The 21,517-nt window shown below is 42.6% G+C and overlaps 1 protein-coding gene across 2 annotated transcripts in view; it reads left to right on the top strand.

Annotated features, from left to right (window-relative positions):
- Positions 1-21,517, top strand: part of ALDH7A1 (aldehyde dehydrogenase 7 family member A1) — a 52,176-nt gene that overhangs the window by 17,065 nt on the left and 13,594 nt on the right. For both annotated transcript variants that reach the window (XM_080803583.1, XM_080803582.1), the window contains exons 8-16: positions 3,291-3,368; positions 6,246-6,343; positions 10,531-10,572; positions 11,825-11,919; positions 14,154-14,238; positions 15,429-15,535; positions 17,369-17,485; positions 18,762-18,859; positions 19,068-19,141. In XM_080803583.1, the coding sequence (XP_080659709.1) occupies positions 3,291-3,368; positions 6,246-6,343; positions 10,531-10,572; positions 11,825-11,919; positions 14,154-14,238; positions 15,429-15,535; positions 17,369-17,485; positions 18,762-18,859; positions 19,068-19,141 (794 nt within the window). The remainder of the gene's footprint in view (positions 1-3,290; positions 3,369-6,245; positions 6,344-10,530; positions 10,573-11,824; positions 11,920-14,153; positions 14,239-15,428; positions 15,536-17,368; positions 17,486-18,761; positions 18,860-19,067; positions 19,142-21,517) is intronic.

The following is a 21,517-nucleotide window of genomic DNA, read 5'->3' as shown; positions in this document are numbered from 1 at the left end:
ATAGGACCTGCAGGCAGGAAGAGCTGCCTCCTAGGGAGTTTTTTAAAAAAAAAACAACAACCCAAGACAGTTCTCTCAACATAGTGAACCAGACTTGCCAGTTGTTATTAAGCAGCTGGTTTAAAATACCCATTTTGACAGTAGTTTCAAATGTTCTAGGTAATTGCTGTTTTGAGCTTATTTATGTATTTGCTCTAAACAGACTGAAGGATTCGAAATGTTCATAGGGGAACATGGCCTGTTCTTTACATAATTGAGGATGTTACTTGTTTTTGTCACAGAAGACAGTAAGTAAAATGATGCTAGGTTTTGCTGGAATTCACCAACGGTGCCGTAATGTTCTTATAAATTGAGTAGTTCTTATAAATTGAGTTCTTATAAATTGAGCTAAACGTTCAGATTCGTACATGATGACAAGGCCACACATTGTCCCTGTTTCTCTTCAGAAGGATGTTGGAAAGGTCCTAGTTTGCCGGGAGGATAACATCCAGTATTTCTTTTCATTCTTTGTCTCTGTAGCAGCTCATGCAGGAGTAGGGAGATGAGAGTTGCTTTGGACAGGTTTGTGGGGGGTGCCCTGGTGTAAAAGCCTCCTGACCCTCAGGACCCAAAATGTCTTGGAACAGTTCCTTAGGCAGAGCTCTTAGCTACCTACAAGGGACATGAAATTCCAAGAGTCCCTGTGCTCAGGGACGACCAAAACGCGTGAGGTTCCGATTTCCGGGTTTCAGCGTTGACCAGCTCAGGGGTCATTTCTAGCATAAGTCATGCTGTGTCTCTGTAGACTTGTTGATACTCCAACATTTACCAGGCAACCAGGGCAGAAGAATGAGAGACTTAATCCAGTGTCAGGGGCTCATGCAGTACAGGAAAGGGTTTGGTGAGCTCCTAGGCACAAACCAGAATCCCCACCCTTGAAGAATAGTCTGTCTCCTTGTGCAGACAGTAGATACACCCTCAGTCCCTGGAAGAAATTGTACAACCTGATGCCTGGTCACAGACATGACAGCTACACCTGTGATCCTTGATGGACAGGAAAAAAGAAAACTGATAAAAAGGACACATTGGGGGATAACTGGAGAATATAACAACAGTATGTTTTTCATGGAAGTAGGTATAGAATTTGGACTTTTTTTTTTTTAAAGGTTTTATTTATTTATTTGACAGAGATCACAAGTAGGCAAGAAAGGCAGGTAGAGAAAGGGGGTGGAAATAGGATCCCCGCTGAGCAGAGAGCCCAGTGTGGTGCTTGATCCCAGGACCCTGACATCATGACCCAAGCTGAAGGCAGAGGCTTAACCCACTAAGCCACCCTGGCGCCCCTGGACGACTTTTTTTTTTTTAATTTAGGAAGTGGCTAGAAGGTTAGGATGCTGGATGAAAAGAGCCTTGGCTCTCGTTGGGCCTGAGTGCCCTAGGATGCTCAATGAATGAAAGAACTCAGCATCAGAGAAACCAGGATCACTGGAGCCCTTTTTTACATCCCATCATGGTTCTGAACTGTATTTATGATCTTAACTTGAATAACATAAGTTGTAGGGTAATGTTTTAGAAAATGCTCTACTGGCCCGCAGTGCTCTAAGGTGGAGGGTGCTAATACTTCTGGACTCAAGGATTTGGTGGGACACCAGTGGACACTAGTCTCGAACTTGCTTAGATTCTGCTGCAGGTCCAGCTCCCTCTGCCCCGTCGTCTTAGCAGCACTAAGTTTGGGGCCTGTTCCCCATTTCATCCTTGACACTTCCCTGGCTGGTGTCTCTTTGCAGAGGTGGGTTGAACTTCTCATTTGCTGGTGGGAACTACCTTTCCTTTTCTTCATTTTTCTATTATAGTCCTTATTCCTTTTTATTCCTTTCCTTCATTTTAATGGACTTGGGGCAAGAGACTAAACAAATGCCCTCCAACCAGTGTGTTGTCTTGAACCCAGCCATATGTTCATAGTTGGGGAGAAAATCTTTGAAAACGGGCGCCTCAGTGGCTCAGTCGGTTAAGCATCTCCCTTTGGCTCAGGTCATGATCTCAGGGTCCTGGGATCAAGTCCCACATCAGGCTCCCTGCTCAGTGGGGAGTCTGCTTGTCTCTCTCCCTGTGCCTGCTGCTCCCCCTACTTCTGCGCACTCTCTCTCTGTCAAAGAAGTAAAATCTTTATTATTTATTTATTTGAAGAAATAAACTCTTTAAAAAAAAAAAAAGAAAAAATCTTTGAAAACAATGAACACTTGAACTACCTGGCCAGTGTTTTGTATCTCTTATTTTTTTACCGTATTTTTCTTCTCTTTCTTTCTTTTTTCTTTCTTTTAAGAGGGAGGGAGAGAGAGAGAGAGGTCAGGGTGGAGGGACTAACAGAGAGGGAGAGGGAGAATCTTAATGCCAGGTTGAATCTGCTGACCCTGGGATGATGACCCAAGCTGAAGTCAAAACTCAAGACACTTGGGGGACCTGGATGGCTCAGTCTGTTAAGCATTTGCCTTGGGCTCAGGTCATGATCTCAGGGTCCTGGGATCAAGCCTGCAGTTGGGCTCCCGCTCATGGAGGAACCTGCTTCTCCCTCTGCCTCTGCCCTTCACCTCACTGGTGCACTTGCTCGCTCGCGCGCGCGCTCTCTCTCTCTCTAAAATAAAGATTTTTTTTTCTTAAAGAATTTATTTACTTACTTGGCAGAGAGGCAGGCAGAGAGAGAGAGGGGAAAACAGTCTCCCCGCTGAGCAGAGAGCCCGACGTGGGGCTCGATCCCAGGACCCCGGGATCATGACCTGAGCCGAAGGCAGAGGCTTAACCCACTGAGCCACCCAGGTGCCCCTAAAATAATCTTTTAAAAAAAGACACCTAACCAACTGAGCCACCCAGGTGCTCCATGTATTTTTCTTCTTAAGATTTTAGGGGAAAATAAGTCGTGCTATTAAGGTGTTGGAAATCCTTGTGTCTGGTATGTCAGGTGAAATCCGGGCCTGTGTGTTTGGTACTTGCGCTAAGGGGTTAAAAGAGTTCAAACAGGAAAGTCAGGTGGTGCAAAATTATTCCTAGTTTTAAAAAAACTTTTAGAAACTAAGTTGTTGGGGTGCCTGGATGGGTTAAGCCTCTGCCTTTGGCTTGGGTCATGATCTCAGGGTCCTGGGATAGAGCCCCACATCGGGCTCTCTGCTCAGCGGGGAGACTACTTCCCTCCCACCCTGCCTGCCTCTATGTCTAATTTTGATCTCTCTGTCAAGTAGATAAATAAAATCTTAAAAAGAAAGAAAGAAAGAAAAACTAAATTGTTCCTTTCTCCATAATTGTTTTTCCATTTCTAGAATAATAGCCAAGGTTCTGGAGGATAACCAGCTGCCTGGTGCGATCTGTTCCTTGACCTGCGGTGGAGCAGACATTGGGTAGGTCATTGGGCCCAGAGCAGCTTTTTGTTGAAGGACTTCAAGTCATTGGTTAGAATCTTCTTTATTAGAGTAATGAAACCCAGGATAGCTGAGGAGAGGGAGGGGTTTTGGGGAATCATTATTATCTCGTACCTCATTGGGCTTTGCCTTTGTTAGGACATAACCTTTGTTGGAGGATGAATAAGATTATCTTTTTAATTGCCCAGAGCTAGTTTTGTGAGATGTTTATAGTCTAAAATAAGAAACTCCTGGGGTGCCTGGGTGATTCAGTCCGTTAAGCATCTGCCTTCCACTCGGGGTGGTGATCCCGGAGTCCTGGGATGGAGCCCCATGTTGGGCTCCTTGGTCACGGGGAGCCTGCTTCTCCCTCTGCCTCTGTCTGCCACTTCCCCTGCTTGTGCTCTCTTTGTCTTGCTAGTTCTCTCTCTGTGTCAAATAAAGTCTTTAAAATTAAAAAAAAAAAAAAAAGAAAAAGAAAGAAAAAGAAAAACTCCTGTAACATTGAGAAGTCTATGGCTTTCTGCCACTTAGTTCATAGAGGTGCTTACTTAGAAAAACCAAAGCTGTGGAATTGGAGTCTGGTGTCTCCTTCAGCTGAGAACCTGTCCTGTTTAGGTTCTTCAGCTGACCGATGAAAGGGACCTCTGGGAATGTATCCTCTTTTTAAAAATGTATTGTTTTTAGAAAATTGCCGTATAATTCACATACCGTAGAATTCGCTCTTTAAAAAGGTACAGTTGAGGGGTTTTTAGAATATTCACATTGTTGTGCAACCATTACCGTTATTGTCTTCCAGAACATTTTCATTAGACCAAAAAAGAATCTCATCCCCATTAGCAGTCACTTGGCATCCCCCCCCCACACCCCCCCACAACCACTCCTCTACTCTCTGTCTCTGTTCGTGTGCCTTTTGGGAACCTTTCATGTAAGTGGAATCCTACAACATGCAGGCTTTGTGGTTTCTTTAACTCAGCATCCTATCACAGCCTTTTCCTAAGCTGGGAGCTGTAATTGCCCTGATCCAAGATGAAAGCTGAAGTTACTACTGCTGGCTTAGATGTTGATTAGGTGTATTTTCCCCGGAGGCCCATGGGAGTCGGGCCTTACAGCCTGCACTGGCTTGGGTGAAACGTTGGTCTCCCTCCTTCACTTACCGTATTGCTCCACTTGTCCATTTCCGAAAGGAATAATACATTCGTCTTTTGATAAGAATGAGAAAATAGCAGGAAATACAACTTCCACATGTAGAGTACCTAGTGAAATATTATCTACATGTCATTTATAACATTACAACATTTGTGCTCTTTGAGCATCCATCCTTCATATTGGTCTTGGACTGGCTCAGAGGGAGGAGTGTTTGCAGGCATGCATTAAGTAACAGCTACTTGTGCATTAGGTAACAGTACTTAGAGTATGAGTGCTAAGGTTTTCTGGGCCAAACCTGGGGACATCTCCGTGTGTAATCCCATCAAGCAGTTCTAGCTTTAGTTTATCTCTTGCGCTGGTTGATCTGCTAGTCCACTACCAAGCCCTTTGGAGCCCTGAACCAAGAGCCAAGAGATTTGCATCTGTAGTGTCTGGTCTATATTTCTTAGAGATAACTGGAAATCCTAGCACAGTCTTCATTAAGTGAGCTTCCATGAGAGATACTTAGGATGTTTCCCTATAGTCTTCAGACTTCTAATTCTTTTTTTTTCCTTAAGATTTTATTTATATGACAGCACAAGTGAGGTTAGCAGCTTGCAGAGGGAGAGGGACAAATTCCTTGCTGAGCAGAGCTGGACATGGGGCTCTATCCCAAGACCCTGGGATCATGACCCTAGCATCTTCCAAAGGCAGGTGCTTAACCAGCTGAGCTACCCAGATGTCCCTCAGACTTTTAATTTTTTTTTTTTAAGATTTTATTTATTTATTTGAGAGAGAGAATGAGAGAAAGAAAACATGAAAGGGGAGAGGTCGGAGGGAGAAGTAGACTCCGTGCTGAGCAGGGAGCCAGACGTGGGACTCGATCCTGGGACTGCAGGATCATGACCTGAGCTGAAGGCAATTGCCGAACCAACTGAGCCACCCAGGCGCCCCCAGACTTTTAATTCTTTTTTTTTTTTTCTTTTAAAGATTTTATTTATTTGACAGAAAGAGATCACAGGCAGAGAGGCAGGCAGAGAGAGAGGAGGAAGCAGGCTCCCCACCGAGCAGAGAGCCCGATGCAGGGCTCGATCCCAGGATCCTGGGATCATGACCTGAGCCGAAGGCAGAGGCTTCAACTCACTGAGCCACCCAGGCACCCCCAGACTTTTAATTCTTAAAAGAATTAATAGTTTAGGAGTGTGCAGTGTAATTGGGATGCTCGTAGAGGAAATGCTCAGGTTATAATGTATATCATCCTTTTTTTAAAAAATATTTGAGAGAGAGAGCACTCAAGAGGGAGTGGGAGGAGGGGCAGAGGGAGAGAGAATCCTGAAGCAGACACCCTGCTGAGTGTGGACCCCAATGTGGGACTCTGAGATCATGACCTGAGCTGAATCCCAGGACTCTTGAGATCATGACCTGAGCTGAAACCAAGAGTCGGCAGTTTAACGAACTGAGCCACTCAGGCGCCCCAGGACTTTGATCCTTAACAATGTCCTCAAGGTGATTTCCGTTTATCGAGAGCTCCCAAATCAGATTAGCCTGTTGGACTGTATGGGTTTGCTTGTGAAAATCTAGTTCATTTTCATGAAGACCTTCCTTTGCACTCTTGGGATAGACTGACATGTATCTTTGACTGAGAGCCATTCTGTGGTGAGGAAGCATGTCAGTGCTCTGGCTTGGTGCACGTAGGTGGTGCCATTGCTGGACTTCTCTGCCTGGGTGACCTTGTTTGTTCCCTTGCAGCACAGCAATGGCCAAAGATGAGCGGGTGAACCTGCTGTCCTTCACCGGGAGCACACAGGTGGGAAAACAGGTGGCCCTTATGGTGCAGGAGAGGTTTGGTAAGTGTTGACTTTCTCGTGAGCAGTGTGATGGATAGGGAATCTCAAAGTTGGGTTTTTTTCTTGGATTGTTTATTTGTCAGCCATGTTTATTTGACTGTCCAAGTAAAAGAGAAGGGATACAGATATCAATGGGGAGATGGCACATTTAAGAAGGTAATTTGGAAAAGCGTGTCGTTTTCCCCCTAAATGACCAGAGCGAAATCCTATCAAATACATTTCTTGATTTCTGTCAGAAGTGTTTGGCAAACTAAAAACAGAAAAGTTATACTTTAAATAGGTGTAGGGATTGACAGGACATGGAGTGAATATAGGAATGGAATACTTAAGTCTGTTTTCCTTTACATTTTACGTATACACAGCTGATAAGAGTTGTATACACAGAGTGTTCTGTGCTCCACTGGACAGCTTCTTAGAGTTACGTTTTCAAGAATAATAGTGACTTTCAATTTTTGGTGGTTTTGCTGAATTTTGACAAACCCTAGCCTAAAATGAGACTTGACTACTAAATCTGCCAGTTGTTTTGCTATAAAGGCATTGCTTTTACTTATTTTCCCCATCCTGAAGGTGTGGCTTTTTTTTTTTTTTTTTTTTTTTTTTCCTTAAAGTAGGCTCCCCTCCCAGCATGGAGCCCAGTGCAGGGCTTAAACTCAAGACCCTAAGATCAAGAGTCAGATACTTAACCGTCAGAGCCACCCAGGCACCCCAGAGTGTTGGTTTTAAACAGGAGGCTTACAAACCATTAGAGCTAGTAAGTAAGGTCAGGTTGCAGGATACAAGATCACTATGGAAATCACTTGTATTCCTATACCTTAACAGTGAACAACCTGAAAATGGAATTCTGAAGACAGTTCCATTCACAGTAGTGTCGAAAAGAGCAAAATACTTTTTTTTGAAAAAAATTTTATTTGCTTATTTGAGAGAGGGAGCACAAGCAAGGGGCAGGAACAGAGGGAGAAGCAGATTGCCCACTGAGTAGGGAGCCTAACTTGAGGCTTGATCCCAGGACCCTGAGATCAGGACCTGAGCCCAAGGTTAATGTTTAACCGACTGAGCCACCCAGGCACCCCTAAAACAATAAAATACTTAATCGTAAATTAAACAGGGGCACCTGGCTGGCTCAGTGGGTAGAGTGTGCAACTCTTCATCTTTGGGTTGTGAGGTGGAGCCCCACATTGGTGTGGAGGTCTCTTAAAAATAAAATCTTCAAAAAAAAAAAAAAATTAACAAAAGGAGTTGAAGTCTTTCACACAAAATACTACACAATACCATTGAAAGAAAGTAAAGAAGATCTAAGTAAATGTAAAGATGTCCCATTTTCACTTTTTGGAAAAGTTGATATTGTTATAGCCTAAGAGCAATACTGCCCAAGTAGTCTACAGAGATTGCGGTCCCTTTCATAATGTTACGTGGCTTTGCAGAAATCGACAGGCTGATTGCTAAATTTAGATGAACTGTGGAGGACCGCAAGCAGCTCAAACAGTCTTGAAAAAGATCAAATTTTGAGAACCCATACTTCCTGATAACACAACTTTCGTACAAAAATACAGTAATCAAAAGATGATGTACTGGCCTAAGGATAGATGTCAGGATCCGTGTAATAACAGTGAGAGTCCTGAAATAAACCCTTACAGTTAGGTCATTTGATTTTTGATGAGGGTGCCAAGACATTTCAATGGAGAAAGAGTAGTCTTTTCAACAAAGGGCAAAGGGTGTTGGGACAACTAGATATCCATGTACGTGGTAAGAAATTAGACCCCCTACTTCATCTTGTACACAAAAAATAAATGTTCCGGTGACGTGGATATAGGAGCTGGAACCGTCGAACTCAGAGAAGAAAACATAGGAATAGGTTTTTGTGACTGTGGACTAGGCAGTGCTTCCTTCGACATGACACCTAAAGCAGAAACAATAAAAGATTAAGAGACTTCATCAAAAATAAAACTTCTGTGCTTCCAAAAAACTTAAAAGAAAAGTAGAAAGAAAAACCCTCAGAATGGGAGAAGGTATTTGCAAATCCTTTTTCTTGAGAGATTCATACCTAGAATAAATAAAGAATTCTTAAAGTTCAACAGTATAAAACACAATCCAGTTTAAAAATGGGCAGAGCTTTTGAATAGATACTTGTTCGAATATTCACCATGTCCTCAAGAAGCTTATGCCGGGGTGCTCAAGATCATTAATGCTACTGCTTCCGTGAGCAGATTGATCTCTTCTTTTCCTTTCCCCTTACTACTTTAAAGCCGTAGTTTGTTACTGTCTCTTAAGTAGTACTGTTTAGTAGAAGGATTGCGGTCTTTAGAAACACGTATCCATCTGCCGTCAGTTGCAGGTTCTTTTCTTGGACAGGGTTGGTGGTTATGAGTAGAGTTAGGGAGCACGGAGAGAATTTGGAGGATCCGGAATGTGTGGGTCCCTTCTCTGCAGTGTGTCCCTTGAAGCCGGGCAGCAGGAGCCCATGTTAGGTGTAGAATCTGCTGTTGCTTTCCTTTTCTCAGCAGGTAGCATTGTCCTCTGCTGTAGCCAGCCAGGTTATCATTAAATCCTCTGTTGTAGCAAAGACTACAGCTAATAGTAACAGGGACTTCGGTTATAACAGCCCCATCTCCTTCTAATGTCCCCTAGGTGCTTAACTGTTAGCATTGGAGAGAACGTCTCCTGCTGGCACATGTGCTCCTGATAGCACAAATTAGTAGTATTTATTTACATAGAAGCTGATTTTAAAGGGCATTTAAGGAAACATACTCAAAAGATCAGCCATAAACACAGCTCTGAAACGAGGCAAATCTCTGTTCTTTATTGCTGAGGTGTGTAAGGTAAGAGTGTTGTTCGTAGCCTCCTGTGTGACTTTCCTGGAATGTAAGTTGGCAGTGTGTATCAGGAGCTCTAATAGACTTACCCTGTGGCCTTGACTGAAGTAGATAATCACGAGGTAGATAATCAATAGATTATTTAGCACTAGAGCAGGAGCTAAGTAAAATTTGTTCCATCATCATGTTGAAATGGTGTGCAGTGATTTTTCAAGCAGCTCTTAACAACTTAGGGGAGAGGTGTAAGAGCACATTAGTTCCTGTGATGTCAGGAAAATACAAATGAACAGGAAAGAGATTTGAAGGCGCTGTATCAGATTATGAGGAGAGATTCATGGTGACTTACGAGCCATAGCTTTTTGCCTATTTGATACTTTCTGATTTAAAAAAGATTTTTGTTGTTTGGTTTCTTTTTTTTATTGTGGTAAAAGAAATGTGTGTGTATATATATATGTGTGTGTGTATGTATATAACAAAATTTATCATTTTAATCATTTTAAGTGTACACTTCTATGTCACTAAGCACATTTTCATTGCTGTGCAACCATCATCACCATCCCTCTCCAGAATTTTGTTTTCCCAGTTGTATCCCCATTAAAAGCGAGCTCCCCGTTTCTGCTATCCTCCAGCTCTTGGCTACCATTATTCTGCTCGCTTTCTTCATGGGTTTGAGCAGTCCAAGAACTTCCTGTGAGTAGCATTACCACTCAGTACCTGCTGACCTTACATAGCATGTCTTAAATGTGGTGGCATGTGTCAGAACCACCTTCCTTTTTAGAGCTGGATAATAATTTGTTTATTTTCTCATTTTTTAATGGACCCTTGGGTTGTTTCCACCTTTTAGCTATTGGTGAAGGACCCAGAAGTGGATTGTTAGATCATATGGTAATTCATTGTTTAATATCTTGGCAGATTACAAAATTTCCCAGACTTTTAAAAAGAGTTTCAAGGGGTAGAGCTTTCACATTGAGAGAAAAGTTACAAAACTAACACAGAGATTCCTATACGCCCTTAATGAAATTCACCCAGTGGCTTGCGTGTTGGCCCATTTGTCGTTTTCTCCCTAGCAACATGCATGCATGCACATAAACTGTGAGTGCATATTCGTTTTTTTTAAACCTTTGAAGATATGTTGAAAACATTATGTTTCCTTACTGCTAAATATTTTGGTGTATATCTTACGAGTACAGATATTGTGCCATAAAACCATGGTACAGTTAAGAAAATCAAGATATTTGACATGGATGCAATGTTCATACTACATTTGGAATCTGAAAATAAATTAAGACATAATTGAAATAGGCTGTGGTTTCAGGCTTTCTTGCAATGTGTGTTAAATACTGAAATGGGCTTTAAAGTGTGTTTGTGTTTTTAAAGGGAGAAGTTTGTTAGAACTTGGAGGAAACAATGCCATTATTGGTAAGGTTGCCTTTCATTTATTTTCTTTCTTTCTTTCTTTTTTTCTGATTTATTTATTTGATGGAGAGAGACAGAGCAACAGAGGGAATAGAAGCAGGGGGAGTGAGAGGGAGAAGCAGGCTTCGTGCCGAGCAGGGACTTCAATGCGGGACTTGATCCAAGGACTCTGGGATCATGACCTGAGCTGAAGGCAGATGCTTAACGACTGAGCCACCCAGGCACCCTGCCTTTCATTTATTTTCTGTTCAGAATAGCTTTGGTAGCTCTGATGAACATACAGAACTCGAATAGAAACTCATCCCTCCTGTGTGGTATGCGCCTAAGACGTAATTTTAGTTTTCAGGTTTTACTTGGGAGACATGATGTAAAGGTGTGAGGCAGAGATGACTAAGAAGGACAGGTGTTCATGTTAGGAAGTGCTACCTGGGGCTTAGAGCTTATACCTGAGACTTTATAGTGTGGCATGATTTCTTACTTTTCTCCTACTTCGGGAAAACTGGCCATGTTTCTCTAGAATAAGTGAGTAATTCTTACATGACTTCCTGATTCCTTTATATTTTAAAATATTTGCTTGTCTGTAATGGACACTGAGTGCTTTTATACTGGGAAAGAGCCCACCCTTAAAGAATTGTGTATCGTTTACCCATAGGCTCGGAGTTGACGTGATTCTTTTTTTTGGTTTTGGCCACAAAAGGAAATAGGGCACCAGCCTGTTCTGGATAACGAACATTAGGAGGATGATTGCTTGCTAGAAACATGGATTTTGTGATAAAAACCAAATTTGGTAATTTGTATATTGTCATCATTATCATCATGTGTAAATGCCTGTATATTTCTGGTGTACACCAGAAATTTAAAAAGTTGTGGTGATGGCTTTATTCTGGTTGAACCCATCTAGTTAAAGAGCGTTCATTCAAAAATACAGTTAACATTTAGTGAGCACTGGGTATTCACAGATACTGTGTACAGCTGTTTCATCTGAGTTATTTCCTTTAATCCCCACAGTAATTCTGTGAGGTAGATACCATTATTAATCTCCTTTGACATCTGTACTGGGTGTAAAGACCTTGGAGCTCATTATTCTGCTCTTATGTAATCCTCCCTGGAAGAAAAGTTGCCCTGTGATGTGAGCATGCTTCTGTCGCAGAGGAAATGCTGGTGCTCTCTTACAGAGCTTTCTGAGGGCATCATTTAGTCCCGGTTAGCACGTCTCCTTGGTGACACTGATGGGTATCTCTTTTGTCTCTCTAAGCCTTTGAAGATGCAGACCTCAGCTTAGTTGTTCCATCAGCCCTCTTTGCTGCTGTGGGGACAGCTGGCCAGAGGTGTACCACTGCAAGACGCCTGGTGAGTATGTCTGTGAGGGCACATGACATTGAATGACATTCAGTCCCTTAGTATCACATTGTACTGTTAGGACACGTTGTAGAAGTACTGCTAGAGAACTGTATTCTGCAGACATGGTTGGCACATCTGTGGTCCTTGCTCAAGGTGGTGGTGCTGATTAGCCGGGGTCTCAGCCTCACCCTCCACCCAAACTAAAAGCAGACTCACGCATATTGATTAGAGTTTGACTGGGACTGTTTTCAGTCTTAAACCTAGAATGATCTGGACAGAGTCCAGTGTCACTTAGAGAAAAAAGTCAGGTCAGAGTTCGGAGAATTTGCAAATCATTTGCTAAAAGATAGCTGTAGTTTTTTTCATAAAAACACTTTAAGTAATAAACTGTTACAAAGATTTTAATTTGGGGCCTACAAGTCTGGTATTAGATCTAGACTTGATTCTGCATGGTTTATTGAAAAGTAAATGACTTCGCTTTTTTGTCTCTGGATGACTATATAGTCTGCATACAAATATATAGACCACATTAGTATTAAGTGCATGTATGGAGTCATGGGTTAGCATCCGTGTGTGGAGTTTGGAAGTTTTAATCTCCATACTTAGATTTTAGCTAGATTTCACTTTTGTGTGGGATACAACCCTGATTTTCATGGTGCTGAAAACTCTGCTACTACCAAACAAGTTTTGATGAGGTGCAAGATCTGGCTACATTATTGACTTTTTTTTTTTTTTTTAATTTTTATTTATTTATTTGACAGAGAAAGATCACAAGTAGGCAGAGAGGCAGGCAGAGAGAGAGGAGGAAGCAGGCTCCCTACCGAGCAGAGAGCCCGATGTGGGGCTCGATCCCAGGACCCTGAGATCATGACCCGAGCCGAAGGCAGAGGCTTTAACCCACTGAGCCACCCAGGCGCCCCTGACTTTGTTCTTTCTCGCTATCAAAAAAAAAAAAGAGCAGGCAGGGCAGAGGGAGAGGGAGAAAGAGAATCTTAACCAAGGCAGGTTCCACGCCCATTGTGGAGCCTGATGTAGGGCTCTAGATCATGACCTGAGCTGAAATCAGGAGTTGGTCCCTTAACTGAATGAGCCACCCAGGTGCTTGTACATTTGACATTTTAAAAGTTACTGAGTTTTCCTCCTTTAATTAAAAAAATTTTGCAGTTGAATTAGAGGAATTGGCTTTGTTTTTATTTTTACCCATGGTGAGTATGAACCAATTCTTTATAAGGTTGACATAATATAAATTAATTAGACTAAAAGATACCTAGAAAGTAAATCTTTTTCTGTAACTTTTCGTATTCATTTTTTCCCTTGTATACAACAATTGATTTTCTGTAATCAATTGTTTCATAATTGTCCCATAGTTGAAGTTCTCAAAAAAAAAAATCTGAGATGTGATATTCATAGAATAATTAACAATTTATTGAATTTGTTTACTTTAAACATTTACTACACTAACGTTGAGAAGAAATCAGTACTCCAAAAAATGAGATGGAAGTCAAGCATTTGTCTATTCAGCTGAGTTTTATTTTTCCTTTGTGTGTTGGGGCAAGTGTTCATAATTAGGCTTTGTATTTAGTGTTAAATGTTAGAGGATGCTATTAGTCACTGCCCAGATTGGTTTCCGTAGGGACAGTTAGTGGTATGTAGAAAAAATCCATCCCACAGCTCTCCATGACTGTTAGTCCATTTGCTACATGGAGACCAACCCAGAGAGTGGATGGCTTGACAAGTTCATCTCTATCAGTGGGAGCATAGCACAGAGCTTACATCCTACCTGAATGAGCCTAAGGGCCATCCTCCTGGTTGAGGTCTCCCTCTGGAGCCCTGCTTGGCCTGAGAGCTAAGGGCAGCAGCAGCCCCAGGCTGACCGCACAGCTATAGTGTGTGTTCACCATGATTAGCATAGATAAACTTGAGGTTCTCTGGTAATTAAGATGTCAAGTGCTCTAGAACAAAAACAGGCTTTAATTGATGTATGAAGCTTGGCCAAATAAGTCCTTAGAATCTTGCTAAACACATGGCTTAAAATTTTTTTCTAACATCCACTGAGTGGAAATTACTGCCTTAATGTAGTTAATATTAAAATTAGAAATTATCTAATACTTAATTTGCTTATGTTTTCAGAGGTCACAGTGTTTAAAAATCATTGAGTTGTAAGTCAGTACTATTAAGGAAAATTGCACGTTGTTAATTTGTACACTTTACTGTTCCCTTGAATGTTTCTTTTTTTCACTTAGTTTTTACACGAAAGCATCCATGATGAAGTTGTAAATAGACTTAAAAAGGCTTATGCACAGATCCGTGTGGGGAACCCATGGGACTGTGAGTATCTGGTTTATTTCAAAGATGTTTGCTTTTAACAACTGGTCTTAACAATGTTTCTGATCTTATATTTTCTGTTTTTCCTTTCCTGAGAGGCCTGAGGGCATAAGAACCAGGGTCATTGGGCATTTGGAGTATCACATCTGCTCCTAGTTTAGGATTGTGAGTGCTTGATGGCAGCTGGTGGATGAGCTTAGGTCGTGGTGTTAGGCGGGATGACTTGGATGAGCTTTTCTCCTTTCACTCTTAAGACACTCATGGAAGCCACCACCATCCTCGTGGAAGGCTGCAGGAGGCACCTAGCTGACTTTCCTGCTTTCACTTCTGCCTTCCAGAGAAGCCAGAGTGATTTTTTTTTTTAAAGATGTAATTAGATGACAAATAAATCACATGCCTGCTTCCTGCACTCCAGTGACTGCTAATTGCTCTTCAGCTAAAACCTGGATTCCTTCCCAGTCCCTCTGGATCTGGCTCATGCTCTTTCATGATGTGACTTCTGCCTCCTCTGCTTACCAACCCCCACCACGATTTCTGTGGACCTACTCCCTGAGCTCCAGCTTCTGTGTCCTTCTCACAGAGCTCCAGTGTCCCAGGCTCTGTCCTGCTACCCTTTCCATTGGAAATTCTCGTTACCCACTTTCCTCATGCCTGGCGCTGTTAGATGCCACCTCCTCACTGAGGCGTACCTGAATCTCCCTTCTTCCTCTGCCCCCTGGTCACCTTTAAGGCTCTGGATTCCAGCAGCATCCATCTCTGCTGGTTAGATTCCACACCAGCTCCCAAGCCTGTGAAGTTTCTAGAGAATGATTCCATGGTCATGAATAAATGGATCTTACATTTTTAATGCAGTGCTCTGATTCATTGATAGCCATTCCTTCAACCCAGGGGTTGACAGATTTGGTCTTCCCCCTGTTCACATAGAGCAGCTTTGTCAGGACACAGTCCCACCTGCTGGTGTCTGTCTTCTGCGGCTACTTTCGCTCCCCTCGAAGAGACGAGTGGTGGTGGTGGTGTCCACGTGTCCTGCAGAGCATCCCATATTTCCTGTCCTTTCACTGGGAAAGGTTGCAGACTCCTGCTCCTCACTGGGGGGCTGTATGAAGACATGGGGCTGTTCATTGGAAGGGCTCTTCCAACAAGAAAATGATGCCATTCAGGGTGAGGTTGAGAGCATTCCTTTTTCTCTGCAGCTAATGTTCTCTATGGGCCACTCCACACCAAACAGGCCGTGAGCATGTTTCTGGGAGCAGTGGAGGAAGCAAAGAAAGAAGGTGGCACTGTGGTCTATGGTGGCAAGGTAATGACACTGAACTCAGTAGTGACACATTTTGCTTCCTTAGCATAAGCAGGGCTCTGGGCAGATGGGCGAAGGGTCTCCTATTGCTGTCTTTGTTTTTCTCCATCATACTTTTATAAGGGGGAAATCAGTGTTTTGGTGAGTGACAAAGTAAAATGCATGGAACACTCCTGGAGGACACACAGGAAACTCAGGGCCATGGTTGCTTTTGAATTGAGTCCCTGGGAATTTGTATGGAAGGGACACCTCCTTTTCCTGGGATAGTACAAGACTTTGTATTTAGAACAATCAGAATCCATATTTAGTGGCTATTTTTAAAAGGCAGGGTATCAAAAACGAGGTACAAGGATGCCATAATAGGCATCTTTGCTGCTAGCATTTTCGCCAGAAACATTATTGTTGCTTAACTGATTGGTTATAAAGGCAATTTTGGCATAGAGGGTAATGAAAATAATGAACATAACTGGTTGGCTGGTTGGTCGGTCACTGTGTTGGCCTAATCATTGGGTTGACTGTTAGGTTTCATTTCTCCATTGATGTAGTGTCCCATTTTTACACTATGTAAATCTTAGCCCTCATGATGGTCTGTGCAGTGGTGCAGAGTTTTGAACTCATTTTCCACGGAACTGTGGACTTTGCATTTCCCACAGAACCTTGAAATGTCTGTCAACAGACATGTGAGAACATGCCAAGCACAAACAAGGCAGAGGTGTTCACAGTGCAGTACAAAGCTCGATTAGAAATACGCATCCTGGTGTTTGGAAACTGATGCCTCTCTTAACAAAGGAAGAAATTGTAGCAAAAAAAGAAAAAGTATGATGTCAAACAAGGAATCAAATCAGCAAGCAAGAAAATATGTAATACTATAAATGAGAGATTTTGAAAACAAGTAATTAGGTACAATCCACACAATCAATTATTTGAACAGTATTGACTAACCTACAGTTTTTTTTTTTTCCCTTTTTGTTTTTTTTGTTTTAAGATTTTGTTTTTTTCAGAGAGGGAGAAAAAGAGCACAAGCAGGGAGAAGTGCAGAAGAGGGAGAAGCAGACTCCCCACTGAGCAGGGAGCCCCATGCTCCCAGGACCAAGTTCATAACCTGAGCCTAAGGCAGATACTTAACCAAATGAGCCACCTAGGCCCCCCACTGGGTCCTTTAAGCAATAGAAATTTACTTTGCTCACAGTTCTTGGGGCTGAGTCTAAAGTAGGGTGCTGGCAGGGTTGGTTTCTGGTGAGGCCTCTGTTGCTGGCACACAGACCTTGCAGACGCCCACCTTCTCAGTGTCCTCATATGGCCTTTGCCTTGAATGTGGAGAAAATAGGTCTCTGGTATCTCTTCCTCTTTTTGTAAGGTCTTCAGTTCTTCCAGATTCAGGCCCCACCTGTGTGACCTTTTTTAACTTAATTACTTACTAAAAGCTCTGTTTCCAGTTTCAGTCACACTGGTGGGGGTTAAGGCTTCCTCGTAGGAATTTTGGGATGGGGATATGATACAGTCTTCAAACACAGTATAGTCCTATTTTTACATTATATAAACTTGTTAAAAAGCCACCTATAACTGCTTTTTTTCAGTGTCACTTGGTCGTGTCACCTGTGACAGGTTTTGCTCCTTCACTTCCTTTTCTGTTTTTCTCTGACCAACCAAGTTAGTGTCAGCAGGAGACAGAGGTTATTTTTGTTCATGATGGGAAGTTACTTTGGGGAAATGATTCATCTGTATAAATGGTGTTTATTTTTTTTCTCCAAAGTATAGGGAAAGGTTGTGTCCTCTGACCCGAAGTACCAAAAAACAAAACACCTTCATTCTTCCTACTTTATTTCTCTACTGAAGGTCATGGATCGCCCTGGCAATTACGTAGAACCAACAATTGTGACAGGTCTGGCCCACAACGCGTCCATTGCACACACAGAGACATTTGCTCCGATTCTTTATGTCTTTAAATTCAAGGTAAAAATGGATTCTGTTTTCCATTTCTCAAGTTTGATGTTGAAACACTTCTGACTAAAGCAAATGAGGGTGTACGAAATTATACTCTGTTAGCCTTTTGGGAGGTCCTGGAAAGTCACTCTGTTAGTAGGAGTTTGAAGGTGAAGGCTAAACCATGGAGAGGTGAGCATTTTATACTGTAGAGCCTGTCAGGCTCACTGCCAGGGCAACCAAGGCAGGGTGAGGACCAGATTGGAATTGATGGAGAATGGCTGCCTTTGTGTGTCATCTGCTCTGAGCTTTGTAGACCTTGTGGTCAGCTTCCACATGGAAGGGACCAGGTAGTCCCATAGCCTCGGTGCTGAGCATCAGCAGACAAGTGAGAAGCCGCATGCAGTCTTAAGACCTACAGTTGTAACCTGTATCTGTGGACAGCCTGTGGAGGTTTTAGCAGATGGTAAAAGCTGGAGGGTCTCCTTCCCCACCATGAGACAGACCGGAGCCATGCCAGCCAGTACTTAGTGATCAAATCAAGGTTTGAATATGCCATGATTAACAGTTTAAGAAAATATTAACAAGAATTATATCTTACTGCAGTTAAAGGATTACTTTTTATTTTTACTTATTTATTTTAAAGATTTTATTTATTTGACACAGGGACAGCGAGAGAGGGAACACAAGCAGGGGGAGTGGGAGAGGGAGAAACAGGCTTCCCCCTAAGCAGGGAGCCTGATGCAGGGCTCGATCCCAGGACTCTGGGATTGTGACCTGAGCCTAAGCAGATGCTTAACTGACTGAGCCACCCAGGTGCCCCTTAAAGGATTGCTTTTCAAAAATCTTGATTTAAATCGTCGTCTTGTTTCATGTCTTGTGACAGAGAATAATTTCATGTTTTGTATTTTGTGTATGTGAGTGAATTCTTGAATAAATTATTTAGTGTGCCTTGCCTAATCTGTAAATTGGGGGTAATACAAAAGTTGTATCGTTGGATGAGGATTAAATACTTAAATGTGTGCGAAGTGCTTCGGTCAGTGGGTTGCATATAAGAGGAGCTCAGTAACTAATAGGTCTTAGATGTAGCAGCTTGAGTGGAAGCATGTCCTCATCTCTGTTTCTCAGAGTACAATTCAGGGAAAACCCCCGCAAAGCTGTGCATGAGAGAAACAGAATTAGTAAGATACTGAGGCTTTAGTTAGCTTCTGTGCGTGGCAATTACATTGGTACAGCTCATGAAATGGACTCTTGTGAATTTTGACGCAATTGCTGCATCCTCTAACAGCTTCCGCTGTCCTTTTAGAATGAAGAGGAAGTCTTCGCCTGGAATAACGAAGTAAAACAGGGACTTTCCAGTAGCATCTTTACCAAGGATTTGGGCAGAATCTTCCGCTGGCTTGGGTATAACTTTGTCTGTTTTGAGAATTTACATAAGCCTAGTTTGTGTCATGAATGGGCTTAAAAAGAAAGAAAGAAAGAAACCATTGTAGTTGAAAATCCCATTTTTGAGCATGAAGAGTCTTAGAGGTTTTGTTTGGATTTTTTCAGTTTGTTTTATTTCTTAATTCCTATCTGTTGCTCTCAACCTTGCTTCCCTTTCTGCACACAGACCGAAAGGATCAGACTGTGGGATTGTGAACGTCAACATCCCCACAAGCGGCGCTGAGATTGGAGGTGCATTCGGTATGTACAGAATCCCTTTTCTACGTTGGGGGCAGTTAGATGGTTGGGGTACCATAACAAAACGCCATGGTGTGGGTGGCTTGAACAACAGAAATTGATGTTCTCACAGTTGTGGAGGCTGCAAGTCCAAGGATAAGGTGTTGGCAGTGCTGGTTTCTCCTGAGGCCCCTCTTTCATGACTTAGGGTCCTTCCGTGGCCTTTTCTCCATGCCTGCCTGTACATGCCTGGTGCCTCTTCCTTTCCTAGGACACCAGTCCTTTTGTTACAGGCCTGCAACTTTGTGACATCTTTCTTTGGCTTATGACTTCATTCAACCTTAATTACCTCTTTAAAAGGATCTTTTGCCAAATACAGCCACATTCTAAGTATTGGGAGTTAGGTTTTCCACATAGGTATTTGGGGAGGGGACGCAGATCAGGCAGCAAAGGAAAAGGAGTAGTAGCTGTTAGAAAAGTTTGACCAAGAAACTGAAATAATAGAACCTGGTAAGAGTCTGGTCTAACATGCTTGAGAGGAGCTTACTGCCATATTCAGAGTGATGATCCAGAATCTGACTCTATTCTCAAACGCTGCATCACATTGGAGCCAGGGCCCTTAGCCTAGGATATGTGACCCCTTGAAGCAGTGACATCTCTTTTTTTGGGAAGATGGTCAGTGACTCAAAGAACATTTAAGAACCCCTGGCTTTGGAGATAAGCCAGATTTTGTCACGCAAAAAATTCTGGTTTTTAGTTTCAAAGGGGTGTGGTGTTAAACATTAGTTTTTGTTGTTTTTTTTTTTTTAATTTCTTTTCAGTGTAACAGAATTCATTGTTTATGCACCACACCCAGTGCTCTATGCAATACGTGCCCTCCTTAATACCCACCACCTGGCTCCAACCTCCCAACCCCCGCCTCTTCAAAACCCTCAGATTGTTTTTCAGAGTCCATAGGCTCTCATGGTTCACCTCCCCTTCCAGTTTCCCTCAACTCCCTTCTCCTCTCCATCTCCCTATGTCCTCCATGTTACTTGTTTTGCTCCACACATAAGTGAAACCATATGATACTTGACTCTCTTTGCTTGACTTATTTCACTCAGCATAATCTTCTCCAGTCCTGTCCATGTTGCTACAAAAGTTGGGTATTCATCCTTTCTGATGGAGGCATAATACTCCATAGTGTATATGGACCACATCTTCCTTATCCACTCGTCCGTTGAAGGGCATCTTGGTTCTTTCCACAGTTTGGTGACCGTGGCCATTGCTGCTATAAACATCGGGGTACACATGGCCCTTCTTTTCACTACATCTGTATCTTTGGGGTAAATGCCCAGTAGTGCAATTGCAGGGTCATAGGGAAACTATTTTTAATTTCTTGAGGAATCTTCACACTGTTCTCCAAAGTGGCTGCACCAACTTGCATTCCCACCAACAGTGTAAGAGGGTTCCCCTTTCTCCACATCCTCTCCAACACACGTTAAACATTAGTTTTATTTTAGATAAAACACTAACATGTTTTCTTCCACTGGGTTCTGCTTGTATTTTCTCTTAATAAGCCTTGACTTCTTAATGCTTAAATTAAGTAGTAGTTTGTTTTTTTCCTAAAGTCATCCCAACCGGCAGTTGTGTTTTAAGCATTTCAACTAAAAATGAGCAGAAGTATAGTAAAAACAGATTACCTTGTTTATATTTACATATATATCTGTATATGTATAGAGCAGAACACACATGTGTTAATACCTCCAACATTGTAAATAATTCGAGGCACTTTTTCGTGTTTTCAGACCAGTGTTTGCTGCACTTACTATTCATTGCGTCAGTTTTGAGGAAAGGTTCCTGCTTTCCTTCAGGCTCTCCCCTGCACTGTGCTCTTGAGTAGGCTGTGTGCCCCCGTGTCCAGCTCTCCCCCTGCAGGGCTTTAGTGCCTGTTTGTAGCCCACACTTCTTTTTTTTTTTTTTTTAAGATTTTATTTATTTATTTGACAGACAGATCACAAGTAGGCAGAGAGGCAGGCAGAGAGAGAGGAGAAAGCAGGCTCTCCACGGAGCGGAGAGCCCAATGCGGGGCTCGATCCCAGGACCCTGGGATCATGACCTGAGCCGAAGGCAGAGGCTTTAACCCACTGAGCCACCCAGGCGCCCCTGTAGCCCACACTTCTTTGTGCACCTGACTCTTACTCCCTGAAGCCCACACAAGTTAATTTTTATTTTTTAAATTTTCTTTAAAGATTTTATTTTTATTTATTTATTTGACAGAGATCACAAGTAGGCAGAGAGAGAGAAGAGAGAGAGAGGGAAGCAGGCTCCCTGCTGAGCAGAGAGCCTGATGAGGAGCTCGGTCCCAGGACCCTGAGATCATGACCTGAGCTGAAGGCAGAGGCTTAACACACTGAGCCA

This window comes from Martes martes, assembly GCF_963455335.1.
Source record: "Martes martes genome assembly, chromosome: 5".
NCBI classification, from domain to species: domain Eukaryota; kingdom Metazoa; phylum Chordata; class Mammalia; order Carnivora; family Mustelidae; genus Martes; species Martes martes.
Note: the sequence above shows the minus strand (reverse complement) of the source record. Positions and strands in the feature narration are given on the sequence as shown.